We start from the raw sequence: 16,440 nt of genomic DNA, 5'->3' as shown, positions 1-16,440 counted from the left end.
GTCCAGGCCGCCGCCGCCGGCGCGCAGAGGCGCTGCGGGAGGGAGGAGCCGCCCGGCACCGCCTCCGGCCCAGGGAGCGGCGGGGGACGGGGGGTGCGCGCCGAGCGAGACTAGAGCTGAGCGTAACGGGGATGTGGCTGGTGATTTCTTTCAGTGAGGCTCTGCGTGAAAATCTGGATTGCAGCCTGTTGGAAATTATTACACTTGCTCAGAGAGTCCTTTCTCTGTTCTTTCTGCTATAAAAGTGAGGATTAGCAGAAATGGAGAAATGGCTGCATTGTACAAAAATTGTACCTAACTTATTTTTCTTGCAAAAGTCTATGTATTTCTAGCCGAAGAGAGCTCAGAGAAGAGGAAATGCAGTTTTAAGTCACATAAAGTACAAAGTTTTCTTTGAAAACACTTGCCAGTGTAAAGCATTATTGTAGAATTAAAGAAAAGTCGGATGTAAAGTGCCACAGAATGAAAAGAACAACAGCCAGCCAGCCAAAGTTTTTCTATAGCAATAGTTAGAGCCATACCAACAAATACGTACTCGACCACTGGACAACGGAATATTCAGAAACAGTGCTTAAAATATGTCATGCAGATAAACGCCATCTACTAAACTCTATATTATGAACCTACGCTTGGGCTGAACTTCTCAATGAAACAAAGAATTGCTTGGGTTTCTGCATGGGCTTTTGGTTACGAGTTTATCTTATGTTATAAAGATTCCAATCTGTGTGCCCCATCACAGTGACAATACTCGCCACTAAATAGTTACAAATACCTCATTGTTTTACAAGGCCAAAAACTAATGCTATAAAATAAAATCCCAATTAAACTGAAAAAATAAAGAGAAGTAGTTATAATTAAAAAATAGGATAAACAAAATTACCTACAAATATTGCCGGAGCTGCACATTGCTAATAGTAGGCTTTGCTTGAGAAGGACTCAGTGTCAGCTGACTCTGGGAAGCAGCTGACTTGTTTCTTAGGTTAGAGGAAAAATAAAGCAAACGCAGTACAGCACAGACAAAATTTTCATGTAAAAACATCTGACGCCGTAAGTATGATATATGCAGCTGATATTTTCCAATAATGGCAAAGGTAAAGCACCTGAGCCCCATCTTAAGGAAATGGGTTCTAGGAGCTCACATTTTAATTTATAGTAAAGCTTCTTGGTTGGTTTCTTTCATGAACTAAGGCTGTACTTTGAAATCAGGAATTTCCGGTTGACACCAAATATTCTGCTGTCCTTCAGCAGCTTTTAACTCCGAGCCAAAATAAGGGGAAAAAAAGATTACAGCAGCCAGATCAGAAAGATAAGCTGAAGGTGAGATCTGTGCTGCTAGGACTTGCTACAGAGCACACTGGAGACAACGGAAGAGCTTTCATTTCAATCAGGCCTTTAATATTTTTCACAAAACATGAACAAAATCACTCAGTGTGAGGCTGGATAAGGCCCTGGGCGTCCTGATCTAGCTGTGGTGTCCCTGTTCATTGCAGGAGAGTTGGACTAGCTGGCCTTCAGAGGTCCCTTCCAGCTCTAAGGATTCTATGATTCTGTGATGTGCAGTGCATTAGGGTGACTATGGCAGTTGTTTCTTCCTCCGGGAAGCTTTTCATCACGCACCAATTTGTGTGTATTCCCAGGTAATCTGGGCAGAACTGAAGTCATGATGGGGAACAAAGTGGCTTTTTCCCTCCTGTTTCAAAGACAGCCAGCAGCTCGATTACCAGTATGTATTATCAGCAAAGAGAAATGCTGACAGAAGAACTGAGAAATAGTCCTAGAGTGAATCAGCAAATCATGCACAGCTACGAGCGCTGCTGATGGTAATTGAGCACAGCATGTTCACAGCCAGTAAGACGAGGAGCTGCCATTGCCGTGGCCTGTCTGGTTTGGCAGGGAAGCAGGGGATCCCCTTCCTCTGGATTTTCATCTAACACCTTTGGATGTATTGCATTCGTTAACAATCAGAAGGCAAAGTAATGCACAAAAGAAAATGCCAGCTGCAGAAACATATGTGCTTTTTCATAGTGCATGGGCCTTTCCCACTCTCAAAACCACATTTCTGTTTGCACAGTACCTGCCTAAAGAGCAGTCAACCTTTCCTCACCTCGTGAACGTTTGAACCCACTGGAGGTATCAAATTCAATGCATGGCAGCAGTCTTGCAACTATTAAATTCCTTCAAGGCTGTGTGAACACCAGCATCTGGCAAGGAAAGAAAGGCATGAGTGCACTCTGTGGGAGGAAAGCCCACAACTTGAACTCCTCAATGGGCTCCCCTTGGCCACTGAATTGTTGTTCTTGCCCAAGCAGGAGCTGACATCACGCATGAAGAAGGGGGGAGCAGATGGGGAACTTGGATGAAACAGAAAGGATATCTGAGGCTTTTAAAGTGGTGGAGGAAAGGTAGCAGGTTGCAAAACTGAAATGCATAAACCCACAGGAAATCAAGCTTCATTAGATCTTGCTGTGTGCAGAGCAAATTGTTTACGTGTTCCTAACATTAATGCTGTTGAATATGCACAAAAAATATTATGACCTTGATCCTGTTGTGAGCTCCGCTGCTACAGATTGTGGAGTGAACAAAGCCCTGCTGACTTTGCTATGTTCCCTGCAGGAGCCAGGGAGGTTTGTGCCATTTAGCTACTGACAACCTGCAATGGGTTCTGCACGGGCCTGTCGGTACGGTGGGAGGCTCAGCTGACCAGAGCTTTTCAAAGGATCTGCTGAGACCTCCTCTTGTAATGAGGTCCCCAGAAAAGACTGAAAGACCTAAGCAAACAGCCTGCATATACACACAGTGTAGTATAACAAAAAGTAGGAACACTAGAATAAGAATGCAAAGTGACTAGGACAGAAAGGATAATTAAAACTATGATACAGGCACCCATCTCCTCTGCATATTTTTGTGGCTAATAATGGTCATAGCTCAAAGCAGTTTTTAACTGAAATGGTTGTTGTTGTTTTGTCGTTGTTTTTTAATTCAGTACAGCTATATAAGATTAACTCCCATATTAAATGCATGTCATCTACCACGTAGCTTTGTAAACCTAAAGCACTACCAAAGCAACCACTTTTACTCAGGATGTGCAAATATGATTTGTGATGAAAACCACTTGAGTGGCACAACCAGGAAAATTACCTTTGGTGTCAAGGCACAAACTGCATCAAATTCAAGGTAAGGCTCACCACTGACTTCAGAGGCCTCACGTCCAGCTCTCTCTAGAGCTGAATTTGTCTAATTATAAATAGGACCAGTAATGATAGAATACAAAAGGGAGTCAAGTGTTGGCGAAGCGGTCTAACCTCTTCCTGCAAGAAGCAGATCGATCTTTTATTTTGTATTTCACCTCAGGACCGCTAGCATAACTGATTGGTTAGTCTCCTTTAACATCTTGGTTAAAATAGAGCAGCATCTAAGGGACAGAAAGAGTTGAACTCAGTTTCAAGGTCAAATATTTCTTCCCCTTCCCAATGTGTGAAAACAACGAGCAATTTACTGATGCCCTTCTCAAATTCTTGAGATGATACTCCTCACTATGGAGAGCAAAGGAGCTGAGTGTCACTGGGATTGCCAAAGATGTCAGTCACACTGAGATTCAAAGCAGTATCTCTGATTGGAACAGACTGAGTAATAAATAGAACCTTTTTAGACAAATCAAGTAGTCATCTATTTAGCATGCGCCCAGGACAGGTAGGCTTTTTTGTCAGTCATGCCACAAAATGATGAACAGGAGTTTTAACGTGCACTGACAACACTGTAGAATAAAGTAATGTTTCAATTTTTCTACTCAGATTTATTACTAGAAATAAAAATCATTAGTTACATGTAAGAAACATTTTCAATATTTTCTTTTCGGTGTTATCAGTGCAATCTGAGATAAAGATTTCAGGTAATGGTACAAATTGTTTCAGAAGCATTGTACACTGCTATTTATCCATTTCCTACAATATCCTGGTAATCACGATGTATTTAAAATAGGACCTAACATGCAGTAGTACTCTCAGTGGAAAGCTTCAGAACATCTGTTTATTTCGGAGTCTGAAGCTGAAGACAAAAATAACACAAACAAGATCTCAGGAGATATTAATAGTTCCATACTTACCCAGCTCATTAATAAATTCATTGGATTCCTCCCCAGCAATGTTTCTTTTCCAAACCTGGAAACTAAATTGTTGACAGTGAAGAAAAACAACATATGTTTAGTCTTCAACAGAATGTTAATTTAGGTTTAAAGAACCTGATTCTGCAGAGTGTGTATCGGCCTAAACTTCTACAAAAACCAACGACAGTTGGAGATGCATTTCAAGGACATAGACAGGTCCAGCATTAGTGATATACCATTGTATTTGGCAGAGACTGAGAACACGTAGCTTATGCCAACCTGACAGGACTCCTGTGAAACACAGCCTGGTTTCAGGAAGCAACTTGTCTTTAAAAATTAATGTGCCATTGCGAAGGTTAGTCCCTTCCATTGAATGAGTTACTTTAGAACCATCACCAAATCACCTTTCTCATAGTTACTCTGGTGGAATTGGTCAAGAGATAAGCAGCTGGACCTCAGTTCCGTGTACAGGGCTGGAGGAATGCCACTGCTCCCAGCTATCAGGTATCAGTAGGCTTCTCCTCGATCTCTCACAGTCAGGTTGGAAGTATCAGCAGGATCTGAACGACCTTACAAAAGGAGTTCTCAAGCGGAAGCAAAAGAATATCAGACTGTTTCCCACTCCTGATTATTCTTTTTTACTGCCTCATTGGATAGGACAAGTTTTCAGCCTGTGCCAAGACGCCTTGGTGATGTTAAGGCCTTTTGGAGGGAAAGTAGAAAACAGGAACAAGCTTGATCAATGCTACCAACTCAAAGTACATGAATAGTGCCGGAAAAATTGCAGTGCAAAAGTTACACGTTCTGATTTAGCGGCTCTGCAGTGTGTTATAGAGCAATTGACTCTAGCTTTTCATCCTACAGTGAGGAATGGCAAAGTGCTTTCTCCTCACGTCACTGAGCCGTGAGCTCCTGGAGGCAAGGCTGGATGTCACTCCGTGCTCGGTTCCGCAAGCAGAAATGCCAACTTACTCCGCCTGGCCTTTCCCCACTGCTGAACAACAGGCCGGGTTCCTCTGCTGCGCTCAATAAAGCATTTCAGACTGAGTGCTTCCACTCTCAGAGACGTCTGAAATCACAATCCACATCTAAAATTTTCAGCCAACCTCTTACAATATTTCCATTCTCTTTGTCTCTTGCAGATTGTGATCTATTTATAAAATCTCAGCTATTTCTAAACCTCAAGTAGACAGAAAATTGATGCATCATTGCAAAGATATGCCTTTGAAATGGTTGGGTGGGGGAAGAAAAAAATACAGGAGAGCGACAAAAGCTGAAAAACACTGTCTATGTAATAGTACTAACATGTCTTACCTTTTTTTTCTTATACTGTATCTTACGACTTCCAAATCAGCACGTTAGGTGTGAGTTTTAAGTAGCTATGCCTTTTAAAATCATTTACTACATCCATTCTTCCTTTTCTTCCTCCTGTTCTATTAATAGTTGAGAAAAGGTTTGTTGCCTGCAGGCTCGCCAATTTTAGCCACTTCTGGGATATGCAGCCTACCTCCCTGAGGACTTGTTACATTGCTACAGTGTGCTGTTAACTGTTCAGTACCAGAAGGCCCAAAAATAGTGACAAAGAACTTACGAAGGAAAAAAAAGTGCAGAAGTAAGAACTGCAAAGATGGAATTCTATTTTAGCATAATATATGGATTTTTTTTTTTTCCACACAGAGAAATCGAGACATGGATCCCATGTCAGTTCGAGGAGAAAAAGAACCAACAGTGTAGTCTCCATATTTCCAAAAGAATATAAAGGAACTGGAGAAGGTTCAGAGCAGGATGCTTATATGTCTGGAATGACTTCTCTGCCCAGAAGAGCAGTTGCCAGACAGCAGCAACTTAGCAGGGAAATGGCAGGTTTATAAAGTCATGAGTTGGAGAAAGCACGTTTATCTGTCTTCTCATTCATGGATTAGGGTACATCAAAGGAAGCTAGTAGGAGGCATGTCTTCAGAAAAAACAGCAGGGACATTCTTCCTACAGACATTAGACCTGTGCGACTGTTTGCTGCAGATGCTAGAAGTTCGTGAAAGTTCCAGGGGAGGCAAGACAAGAGCACAGAAGGGAAAGCATCAGAAAGTTACTAAATAGTATTTAAATTTCATCTGTCTCAGGAATCCCCTGAGTTGAAACCAAAAGTCAAGACACGTTACCCTGTTCTTACATAGCTCCCAATAGCAGTATTTTGGGAGACAAGTGACCTGGATCTGACGCAGCATGGTTGGTTTTTGTCTTTTTGTTTTCAACAGCTGTAATCTGGTGAGCAATTAAAAGAGATTAGAATAATGATGATTTGATAGTTCTTAAACATTTTGTACCCTACATGTATACATTTTGTATATAGTTTATATTCCCTTCAGTTTTTCAAATCATCGTGTATTCTTAGAATTAAATGTTTCAGGTAAATGCTGGCTCTGTTTTTGCAGATCGCCTTTGTCCACCAATGGTTTCACGGACCGAATTCACTAGGCCAAAATGTGAGAAGTGCTACTAACTCTTGTGCTTTGCCTTAAACAATAGTTTATAGAGGCACTGTGTTAGGAAGGCATTTTTTTGAAGGCATTCTGACGCATTTACAGCAGTTGTGTTTCTTACAAGTGCAGGTTCATTAATGCAGAGCTGTGGAAGAAGCCAGAGCGAGCCAGCAGCAGCTGTCTCCTGGATATCAGTTATATCTCAGGCAGGAGAGCATCAGTCAAAAGTTACTTGTGTCTTCTGTAGCTCTGGCTATTGACAGCAGCAGCAGAGGGGGCTGTTAAGAGAAGCCTTAGTTCCTTCATGCTTTGAAGCATGTGTGCTCAGTTCTATCACTGCAATGAGCGGGAGTGCCATTAGCTCTGTAGCTTTTGTTTTTGTTTAAATTGGCATTCAGATGGTAGTGGTATAAACAATTAACGGTCTACCATAAACAGTTCGGAGAGCCATCGCAAACCAGCCCTCCCGATGCCTACAGTCCCCGAGGACAGCACTCTCAGAAGTAACACTATTAATCTTGAAAATTCTCAGATAAGCTGGGCTATTTATAATTTCCCTTGGTGGAAGTGAGAATGTGTGTGGACATAAATGTACATGATATAATGACTGCCTGTCTACCTTGTATGTCTCTTACTTTCTAAATTAATAATTCAAGCGCCAACTATAGTTCCGAACAGTAATAACAGAATAATTTTAAAGATCTTAAACTGCAATGCATTTTATATCTTTGACTTTCAGAGCACTGGATTTTAAGGAATCGCTGTATCATTAAAACAGAGTGCAGTTTGCAGAACCTGTCTTATCTTACCCACCTTCGGATTTATTAGCTAAAGGAAACTGGTGAACCTTTGGACTCAGGGCTGGGTGGAGGTGATCGTGCAACAGCAGTGGCTGAACAAATACACATGGCTCATACACAAGAGGCTCAAAAGGAAGAAATGACTATCAGAAGGCTGAATACTAATTAACTCAAGGAGAGAGACTGAAAGTGAATTAAATTACACTTTCATCTCCACAGAGTTGAGCTTTCATTTATCTACTCACTGACCTAAAGCACTTTCAAAATGTGGCTGAGTTATGATTTTTTATTTCTTCTTACTATTTTTTCCAATGAGATAACTAGATGAGATAACTCCCATTCCGTATTTGAAATACGTGTGAAGGATTATATCGCTGATCTGCAAACAGAAAAGTGAAGGTTACATAGCACAGGTAACCAAAATCTTTGGCAAAGAGTTTCCAGGCATTGAAGACAAAGTGACATCTCCCAGGGAGGACATGTCCCTTCACCTTCAAGAAATAACTCAGCACACTCTTGATAGATCTGTTTCTGTCTGCTGTTCCGCAGCAACAAAATGACAGCGCATTGTTGCAGTCATTCTGTAGTGAGTCACTATGCTACCTACAAGTGTTATGGCTGCCTATGACGAATAACTAACAAAATTCAATGCGTTACTGCGAAATAAAGCCAACTGCTTGTGCAAGTACACTACAAACTTCCTGACACTGCATACTGGCGGACCTTAAAGGATTCTGGGCTTTTTACTCCTGTACATAATAAGCATTTTACTGAAAAAAATATAGGAGATTCTCAGATGAGAAATACTCCCGAGGAAGGGACAGTATGACTGGGTAGGTATGTGTTTATACAGCAGTTTGTCCTTAGCTAGAAAACATCCTTGTTTCCTTCTGTACAGCTGGGTAATGTCTCATAGTTGACAGCACTATAGGCTTGTACGTGAAACAGCGGTCAGATTTTGCTGGGGGAAAAAAAGCATGCATCCTTTCTTATATATGTAGCAGGCACTGGTTGGGTTTCTGTTTAAAACATTTTACAGGACAGCTTTTCTAATTTTATTTTTTTTCAGAGAGGACATCTATTCTGTGTGTGGATTTGTGCAGAAACACAGAAATCCAAAGCGTGTGCTATCTGAATCCTCCTCCCGGCTCATTGTGCTATATAGTATTTTCTGATACACGCGCTGCAAACAGATAACCTATACTTACTATTTGGCGCAATGATTGCAGACATCTTTTGTGCAATGACAAGATGCTATTTGTGATCATTAATACGTAGTATCTTACCGTTTCAACTGCCAAGTGAATTCTAGTATTACACTGACAGAAGTAAAAGTTACTTTCTTCCCTTTACAGATGTGAAAAGCATAGTAGCAAAGTGACTCACTTACACCCAAATAACGAAGCAACTTTACTTAAAGCTACAATGCCTCTGTTATCTCCAATGGTCAATTCATGTTAATAGTCTTACTGATTTCTAGGTTACATGCAGTCAGATGTTACTGCAATCTTTTGGCTATTTCTCGTAGCTTAATTAAAACTTCCAAGTAATGTAATGAATTTTAAGAGCAACATTATCAGCTACAGACTTACTTCTCAATGTCTGATTCTGCTGACTGAACACTGAAGATCGTATGTTGCTGTTATACTTAAGACTGTAGACAGATGTACCTTCAAAATGCAGCTGTCTCCTACTAGGAAGGAACTGGTCGATGGTGAATGTTCCAAAAGACTCACAAGAGCTACAAGGATGCTATGCTTTTTAAAGGCCAGAAATGTCAATAAAATCACTTTTCAAACAGTCTTAATTTTACCAGCTCATGTCCCAAGCTACTTCTGCGTGGGGCTACATCTCCTAGGCAGAAGCGCAGCCTCTAATTCAGGCAACAGATTTGCAGGCCCCAGACCCAAACCCTGCTGCTTGCTCCTGCAGTTATCCATACAATGAAGCGCCTTTGCGCTCCCTGAGCCTGAAGGTTTGCTCTCAGCAGCAGCTTTATAAGGTAGCGCCTGCCTATTTCTTGGCAGACAGAGGTGTGTCAAAGTATGACTAAATCACACTGTGTAACATGTTATTTCTGAAATAATTATATATTCCTACATCCTGCTCTTAGCAGCATGAACCTTCGTTCCAGGCTGGCTGCTGTCACAGACAGAGCAAGCGAGAGAGAAGGAGGGTCCAGACAGAAGCCGTGGCATCATGAAAACCACCGGGCAGAAAGAAGACTGAGATGACAAATAGGAACTAATGACTGCGTAACTCCCCGTGAACAATTCAGATCCATGTTGTACCCTCCTGGGGCTGCCACCGCTTTCTTCACCGAGCCTCAATCCCCTGCAGAAGTGCACTCAGTGTGTGGGGCTGCGGGAACCAAGCACTCCCCCCCATCACTTCCACTGCAAAAAGTCAATGACCCAGAATGACAATATTTCTTTGAAACAAATGAACAAACACATTCTCTTCTGACTTGCTACACAGTCTTTCCAAGAGGTTAATAATTACACCTAGTTACAGGAATCTGCTAAATTGAGTTGCACTGAAGTTAGCATTTGCCCACAATTACGCCGTAATGGAGCCTGGTAATTCATGCTTCAGAGCAGAATATACCTGCAGTAACAAATGATAAATGCTTGCTTTTAAATAGCTTAAGGACCTCTCTTTATTCTCCTGACCTATTTTCTTCCTGATTTTTAATTTCTCTGATCTGATCTGCCCTGTCCTTTGCATCATCTGTGGCATTAACTGAGATACCTTCCCCTGGGCAACGTTCTTCAGAGCCATTAGTTTCTGAGCAGCATTAGCTGCACCTCAGAATCAAAGAAAACGGAAAGAAAATTGAACATTTCTTCTTAATAATACATTTTCTAAGCCAAATGTAGAACTTTTCAAGTGAAAATGAATACCTATGCAAGGTGCCAGGTGAGTAACGCGTCAAGGTTTAAATACACGCACATCTACATAATAAGATACCGTCATTCTCGGCCAAACTGCCCTACTGAAGAGACTCACCTGGGCTTAGAGCAGCAACCAGCTCTTAACACAGACACCTGAGGTACTCTCTGTACTCATCCTGGACTGTCAAAACACTACTAATTAACGTCAAATGCTCTTATGCTTAGGTAACGACTGGATCCCTGTGACCCCTGAAAAGGCAAGGTTTGGTATCAGATGCTGCAAGACCAAAGTGTATGACAGCTCCAAGATACAGCAGAAAGCCAAGAGGAGTAGTGCTACATGCAGGACTGAGCTCCTAAAATAGACTTGAAATTATTCTAAATGCCTTTTTTTTTTAACTTCTTGAATAATACCATGCCACCACAATAGATCACCTGAGGAAAATTCCAGGCTAACAGTAGTTGGCAAGATAAGCGTATAATCTGCATTTAAAATCTGATGTACATTCATTGATACAAAAGGTATGAAAAGCACTACCTTTAAAGTTAACTGAACCAATGCTAAATGCAGGGTAGTATTACAAGCGTGCCAATACTGCTTCCAAATGCTACTGACAAAGGAATTAGTGCAATGTTTTAAAGTAAATCAGTCAAGTGACATGAACTTACTATTTGGAATAGGTTTCCTCCTCACTGTGGGTATGTAATTCCGGTAGATTATAATTACAAGTTACATAAGATTCAGTGGAAAGAGATAAGGATATATTTAAAATATTAATCACTGAAGCCTTTCAGAAATAGAACTTTTAAAAGATCAGGGTAGTTAGTTCCACTGGGGTTACATCTCCGCTGATACTCGTCTAGTCTCACTAACTTAAATCCACCAGCTGACTTTCTGTTGTGCCACACGCAGACCTGTGTTAGGCTTAATCATAACATCATTTGTTTCCGAGCCAATCAGCGGAAGGCATTGTGCCTACACTTTTCATTCCTAAGCCAGAGTAAAATCTCCAGAGCTACAGAAAATGGGAGGCTGGGGTAGGGGAGGCACTGAAGTCAGAGAGCCCAGTTCCCTAATGCATGACAGCCGTGCAGCCCCAGCCTTTCAAACGGCTCTGGAAAACTGCTGTCTTGTCTAGGAGGAAGGGTGCCTTTGTGAAAGGGCTTTGCACTCTAGAACATGCTCCATTTCCACAGAGAAAGTTGCTTTATCGAGCAGAAACTACTCAGATATGGGGCTCAAGGTCTCTACTTACTAGGAGCAAGTTACATGGTCCATTCCAGATTTTTGAAAAATCTCCTGTACTTTGAAAGACCAGTTTCCCAAAATGCATTAGTTGCCTGCTATTGCATCTGCTTGAATATCTACAGACCACATCCTGATATAACAATTGGCATCGGTAACGCAAACAGAAAGCCTGATCGATACTGGTGAGAAATCTAGAGGAACATATGGGCAGAGTTTTGGATTGAGAAGAATGCATACAGCTAGCCTAAGCCAGGACAATGTGATAAGTATTACACATACACAGGAAAACTTTTCTTTCTAGATAGATGGGTTAAACTGAGTCAGATCCTGAAAGCCACTGTGTACCCTAAGTTCTCAGAGTCTATCAAAGATATTTCTTAAGAAACAGTGGTACTACTTTGTACTCTGCCACCAGTCTTACGATTTGTGTTTTTCTATACTACTTTCATTGCTATTTGCATGTAATACAAGCACAGCATCTCAAATAACATCCTGTTAACATAAATAAACCTGAATTTAATTTCTTATCAGAGAACAAATTTAGAGTAAATAGTAAATTAACTGATATTCTGGGATACTGCTATTTCAAGAGGTCCAGCAGGGGTGGTATTTTGAAATACAGCTCCACACTGTGAAAACCACATGCTTTTTTTCTCTTCATACCTAGCAGCAGCTCTGACTCTTACTGAATCAGGCACGTACAGCAGGAGCAGAACAAGAGACAGGATGACACAACGGGATGCAGCACAAATATCCCTTGCTAATGCAGCCTCCTGGAGGCTTGTAAGCAAGCTTCCCTGAGTGCGGAGAGCTGGCTGCCGCTTCGACTACCAGGGAAAAATAAACACCATTTCATTCTTTCCATTTCTGGGAAACTCAACCCTAAGAACTAATTGTGCGCCTAAAGACACTCTCAGCAGCAAGTTATCCTTGGGTATTTTTTTTTTTTGAGTCTACAAGAAGTAACTGTCCTACCAACAGAAAATTCACTTTCCCCTGGCCCCATTCCCACACACTCTCCCTACAGTTATTTCCACCCACACTGCAGCTCTTTTTAACTGTATTTAAAAAGCAGAGAGAGAAATGTACTGCTGCTGCTGCTGCTGCTGCTGCTGCTCCTCCTCCTCAGGTGGGCGGGCTGGTGGCTGGTCAGTCTTCTGCAGCGTTTCTCATCACTGGATGCGTGGGAGGCCGGGAGCGGGAGTGGAAGGAAGGAAGGCACATCGAGGCAGTGGGAGGCAAATGGCCCCTTCCCACCTGCACATGTGTAATTACATGCAAATGAAAAACTATCGCAATACATCTGCAAACAGAGCTCGCCGAGCCGTGAGCCTAAAAGATATCCAGCACCTTGGGTCTCAAAAACCAAACCCAGGGGCGACCACTAGATCTCCAGGAATTTTTCATCCGCTGAGAAAAACAGACCAGTGGGGAGCGAAGGGGGAAGGAGAGAGGGTGTTCCTTGCAGTTATGGTTTTGCGCGTGGGTGGTGGGTGGTTTGAGGGGAGGAGTGACAGATTGCTTGCGGCAGCAGGGAAGAAAGACGTAGGAGGGTGTTTGCCTAGGGTCCTGTCTAACCCAGAGGGGACCGGTGGGCGGATGCAGCACGTCTAAGCCAGGGTGGTGGGAGTGCAGGAGCCCACTGTGGATGGATGGATGGATGGACCTTGCTGGAAGGCTCTCCCAGCTGCGCCCACGCAGAGCGCCTGCTGCAGCAGCAGCCGCCCCCGCACCTCCCCGGTGCCCTCCGAGGCCAGAGGAAAATGGAAAAACTGCTTCACTCATGCAGATTCATTATGCCTTTGCTTTCATCTTTTTCCAGACGCTTCTACTTCCCCACTAGTAAAATGCAGGCTAATTGGTAAAAGGGGAAAGAGCTTCCCCCCATTTTTGTTATGGGAGAAATTCAGTTCGGAATGCCATTAGCTGTGCATTCCTCCCAAATCTATGACTTCAGAGACTATGTGGATGCATTATCTGACAAGGCTCTGACTAAAAGCCTGGGGGAATAGAGTCTCTTCCTATGGGATTACTCGCATTACAAACAAAAGCAAAAATTGCTCCTCCGTATTACATATATGTTTCCTGTGTTTCAGACCTTTCCTGGGCTGGCTTATTTTTAGAGAGTGGAGAGACACGTTAGTTTTCCACTTACTTTAAGTCAACTTCTGCTCTCACTGAAGCCAATGGCGGACAGTCCACAGCAGACCTGAGCCTTTAGTACTCGCTGTCCACACTGGAGCAAGCATATATTTAAGCCTGTTACATGTGTTTTATGTGTTTTACAGCGTTGTCAACAAGGGCTGAACTGAGGGGGAGAAAAAGGGAAAAACAACAACAACCACCACCAATCTGTGGATTGCTTGCCAGTGCAGAAATAACCAGTTTGCTGGGATGAACTGGAGATTCTCCTGTTCTATTCTTCAGTCTTCACAGGCTCATTTTTCCTTACCTTTGTCTACTGTAAGGATGCACTTACTACCCACATTATCCACACACAGAAATTAGATGCTAGCTCTTAGACCAGTGGAGGAAAAGATTAAGTTTACTGCAAGCCAAGATGTGGTAATACAGGACATGATGAAGTACTTGCACCATTTATTATCTGGTCTTGGTGAAATACACGCAGAGCTCTCAGAGGCAAGTAACTGAGAGGTACAAATTAATCATTAATTAGGCACATATAGGTGGCATACAGAATGCAGCTGAGCAGCTCTTGGAATGCTTCTTGGGAGCAAGAGCACCTACATCCTGATGTGTAAGTTATATTTTTTCTAGAAAAGAAACAAAGAAAAGAAAAACAATAACCCAACAAAAACAAAACCCCAAAACATCTGCTCACCTCTGAAGTCCTCCTACAGTCTGCAATTTGTTTTCTCTTTCCAAACCTGCTGAACACACTGCCAGGAAATTTCTCCACAGGGAGGAATTACAACCTGCCTATCCTTCTGGCTACTGTACTTGCACTCCCTGAATTCCTGGCTTGGTGACTGTGGTGCTATTTACTCTAAAACACCCAGTCTCCTCCTGCCCTCTTAGTTAATGGTAACATCATCCATGAACTCCCTGGTTAAAGGTCACCTCATTCAAATTATTTCCATGTAACTCCATTATTTTCACTCTTTTTCCTATTTTTACTTACAGAAACCCTTCATTTACTTTTTAGAAAATGCTGTCACTTTGAAATTCCACTCTGCAGAAGATGGGCTGTGCTGAAGCACTACTAAAAACCACGATTATATCTGAGTTAATTTCTGAATCTGGCTTTGGGCAGGCTTGCACTCACTAAATGATTATCAGTGTGAAAACTGCAATATTTTAATAACTGCATGCAAACAAATAATAATAATAATAAAAACCTATAGATAAAATTAAACAATCAGCAGCATGTTTTAAAGTAGAACACTAGCCTCAAGCAACATAGCTCCAGTTTGTCTTGAAAGCAGGGGGGAAAGAAAAAAAATTAAAGAAAACACAAAGCATAAATTTAGTGTCACCCCCTTGGAAAGAAATCAGTAGCTGCTGCAAGATGATGCTTGTGGTACTTCATAATTTACAAATCAGCAGGCCCTATTCTTATTCTAAATCTGACATACAGCTGGGAGGCAACAAAGGAGGGCCATTATTTACTCTGAAGCCAGGAGGGGATGAAACAGATGAAAATCAGGATAAGTAGAAGGTGCATCAGACCAGTGACTTGTATTCTGGGCTCCTAGGCACCGACACCCTGTGTAACCATGCCCTGATGATAGCCTTGCCCTTCGCGCGCAGGTGGCATTTATTAAGAGGTTTCCAAGAGTCACACAGAGCCTCCTCCTGCTCCTACCTGCAATTAGCTTCCAGGTACTAATTTCCGCATTTCCATGTCACTAACACCAGGGTTACCCTACAGAAAGCCGCCGTTCCTGCTTGTCTGTGAAATATGCAGAACTTCAGGCGTCAGACACAAAGTACAACAACGTTACCTGCTTATTAAACTCCTGATAACCCAGTTATGCCCACACAAGAGATGATGCTACCTTACCCTTAACAATCTTTAAAAATACAAATCGAAGTAAGGGATCCAAATCGGCCACGATGGTATCTTGGTATGGTTTAGATTGGTTGAGATTTAAAAAGCGCCTCGCGTCCTGCTCTCACGGCGTACAAGACCGAAAACTGGGCCTGCACAATAACGAAACTTTCTCTTTTCCGTGTGTGTCCACTGAGTTTAAGGTTTTTACGACAGACTCTACCGCCCCGAGCCGCCGCGCTGGAGCAGGCAGCACAGCGAGGCGGGGCGGAGCGGCTTCCCACCGCGCAGAGCAAGGCTGCCCTCTGGGGCTCGGCACCGCACGCTGCGCTTCGGGTCCAGCGGGGGAAAGCTGCCGCGAGGTCTCCTGACTTTTGTTTGCTTCAAATACAGGTGCAAATGAGGACAGCCAGCACTGAACTCGCTACGGTGAAAGATAAGGAAGTTAGCAACCGCCAGACACAGACCATGACGCCTCCTCAAACCCACGCGTACCTTTCGGGACAGCCCGCTTACGGGAGACCTTCCGCGACTCCCGCGCATGCGTCCACCCCGCCCCGTCTCACCCCTGCCGATGACGGAGAGCGACGGCGCCGGCGGCCGCCATGGCGGCCCGCGTGCTGATGACGCCGCGCAGGTAACGGCTGGCTTGCTCCCGCCTGAGGGCGGCGGCGCCCCGCGGCCGCGCCCGGCCCGGGTGCTGTCAGGCGGCGGCGGCTGGAGGGCGGAGCCCGGTGGGCCCCGCTGCGTGCTGCCCCTCTCTAGAGCTGTGAGGAGGGGTGGGTGTGGGTGTGTAGGTGTCTAGCTCGGGTTCGGCTCGCTTGGCTGTGTGTGCTGCAGCAGGGTGCCGGTGGCCAGTCAGCCAACCTCTGAGGCTGGGGGACCGTGACCCCGAAGGAACTG

General features: G+C 43.3%; 1 protein-coding gene and 1 long non-coding RNA gene across 5 annotated transcripts in view; one reads left to right on the top strand and one right to left on the bottom strand.

Moving 5' to 3' along the window:
- LOC110400499 lies at positions 1,197-16,165 on the bottom strand. Of its 3 annotated transcripts, XR_002439892.1 has the most exons (7): positions 16,033-16,165; positions 15,550-15,961; positions 12,615-14,299; positions 4,103-4,164; positions 3,303-3,412; positions 2,105-2,201; positions 1,197-1,690 (listed from the first exon to the last, which is right to left on the bottom strand). It is a non-coding gene; the product is annotated as an uncharacterized LOC110400499 (long non-coding RNA). The 3 variants fall into 3 exon arrangements; XR_002439890.1 differs by having other exon boundaries at positions 2,105-3,412; XR_002439891.1 differs by lacking the exon at positions 3,303-3,412.
- HIBCH (3-hydroxyisobutyryl-CoA hydrolase) overlaps positions 16,060-16,440 on the top strand; it is a 37,383-nt gene continuing 37,002 nt past the window's right edge. The window contains exon 1 of one of the 2 annotated variants that reach the window (XM_021400398.1): positions 16,060-16,174. In XM_021400398.1, coding sequence (XP_021256073.1) covers positions 16,079-16,174 — 96 coding nt within the window. In that variant the 5' untranslated portion in view covers positions 16,060-16,078. The remainder of the gene's footprint in view (positions 16,175-16,440) is intronic. The other variant, XM_021400399.1, reaches the window with a different exon arrangement.

This window comes from Numida meleagris, chromosome 5 (assembly GCF_002078875.1).
Source record: "Numida meleagris isolate 19003 breed g44 Domestic line chromosome 5, NumMel1.0, whole genome shotgun sequence".
NCBI classification, from domain to species: Eukaryota; Metazoa; Chordata; class Aves; order Galliformes; family Numididae; genus Numida; species Numida meleagris.
The sequence above is the reverse complement of the archived record's forward strand: the minus strand, read 5'-3'. Positions and strand labels throughout refer to the sequence as shown.